This window comes from Eimeria mitis, genomic scaffold (genome assembly GCF_000499745.2).
Source record: "Eimeria mitis Houghton genomic scaffold, Emh_scaff3838, whole genome shotgun sequence".
Lineage (NCBI taxonomy): Eukaryota > Apicomplexa > Conoidasida > Eucoccidiorida > Eimeriidae > Eimeria > Eimeria mitis.
In genome coordinates, this window is record NW_013572171.1 from 1,105 (window position 1) to 1,358 (window position 254).

General features: G+C 53.9%; 1 protein-coding gene across 1 annotated transcript in view; it reads right to left on the minus strand.

The window, feature by feature from the left end:
• Positions 1-15: 15 nt before the first annotated feature.
• Positions 16-254, minus strand: part of EMH_0070060 (uncharacterized protein) — a gene marked incomplete at both ends in the record, with an annotated part of 408 nt that continues 169 nt past the window's right edge. The window contains one exon of the mRNA XM_013498931.1: positions 16-253. Within this exon, the coding sequence (XP_013354385.1) occupies positions 16-253 (238 nt within the window). The remainder of the gene's footprint in view (position 254) is intronic.

Here is a 254-nt window from a genome sequence, read left to right on the forward strand (position 1 = left end):
ATAAAAATAAAATTCCTAGTTATCCTTCTGCTGCTCTTGCAGCTGATGATGATCATTACGATACGCTGCTGCTGCTGCTACTGGTGCTTCTGCTGCTACTGCTGCTGCTGCTGCTGCTGCTGCTGCTGCTGCTGCTGCTGCTGCTGCTGCTCCTGCTATTGCTGCTACTGGTAATGCTCCTGCTGCTGCTGCTGCTACTGCCGTTGCGGCTGCTGCTACTGCTGTTGCTGCTACTGCTGCTGCTGCTGCTGTTG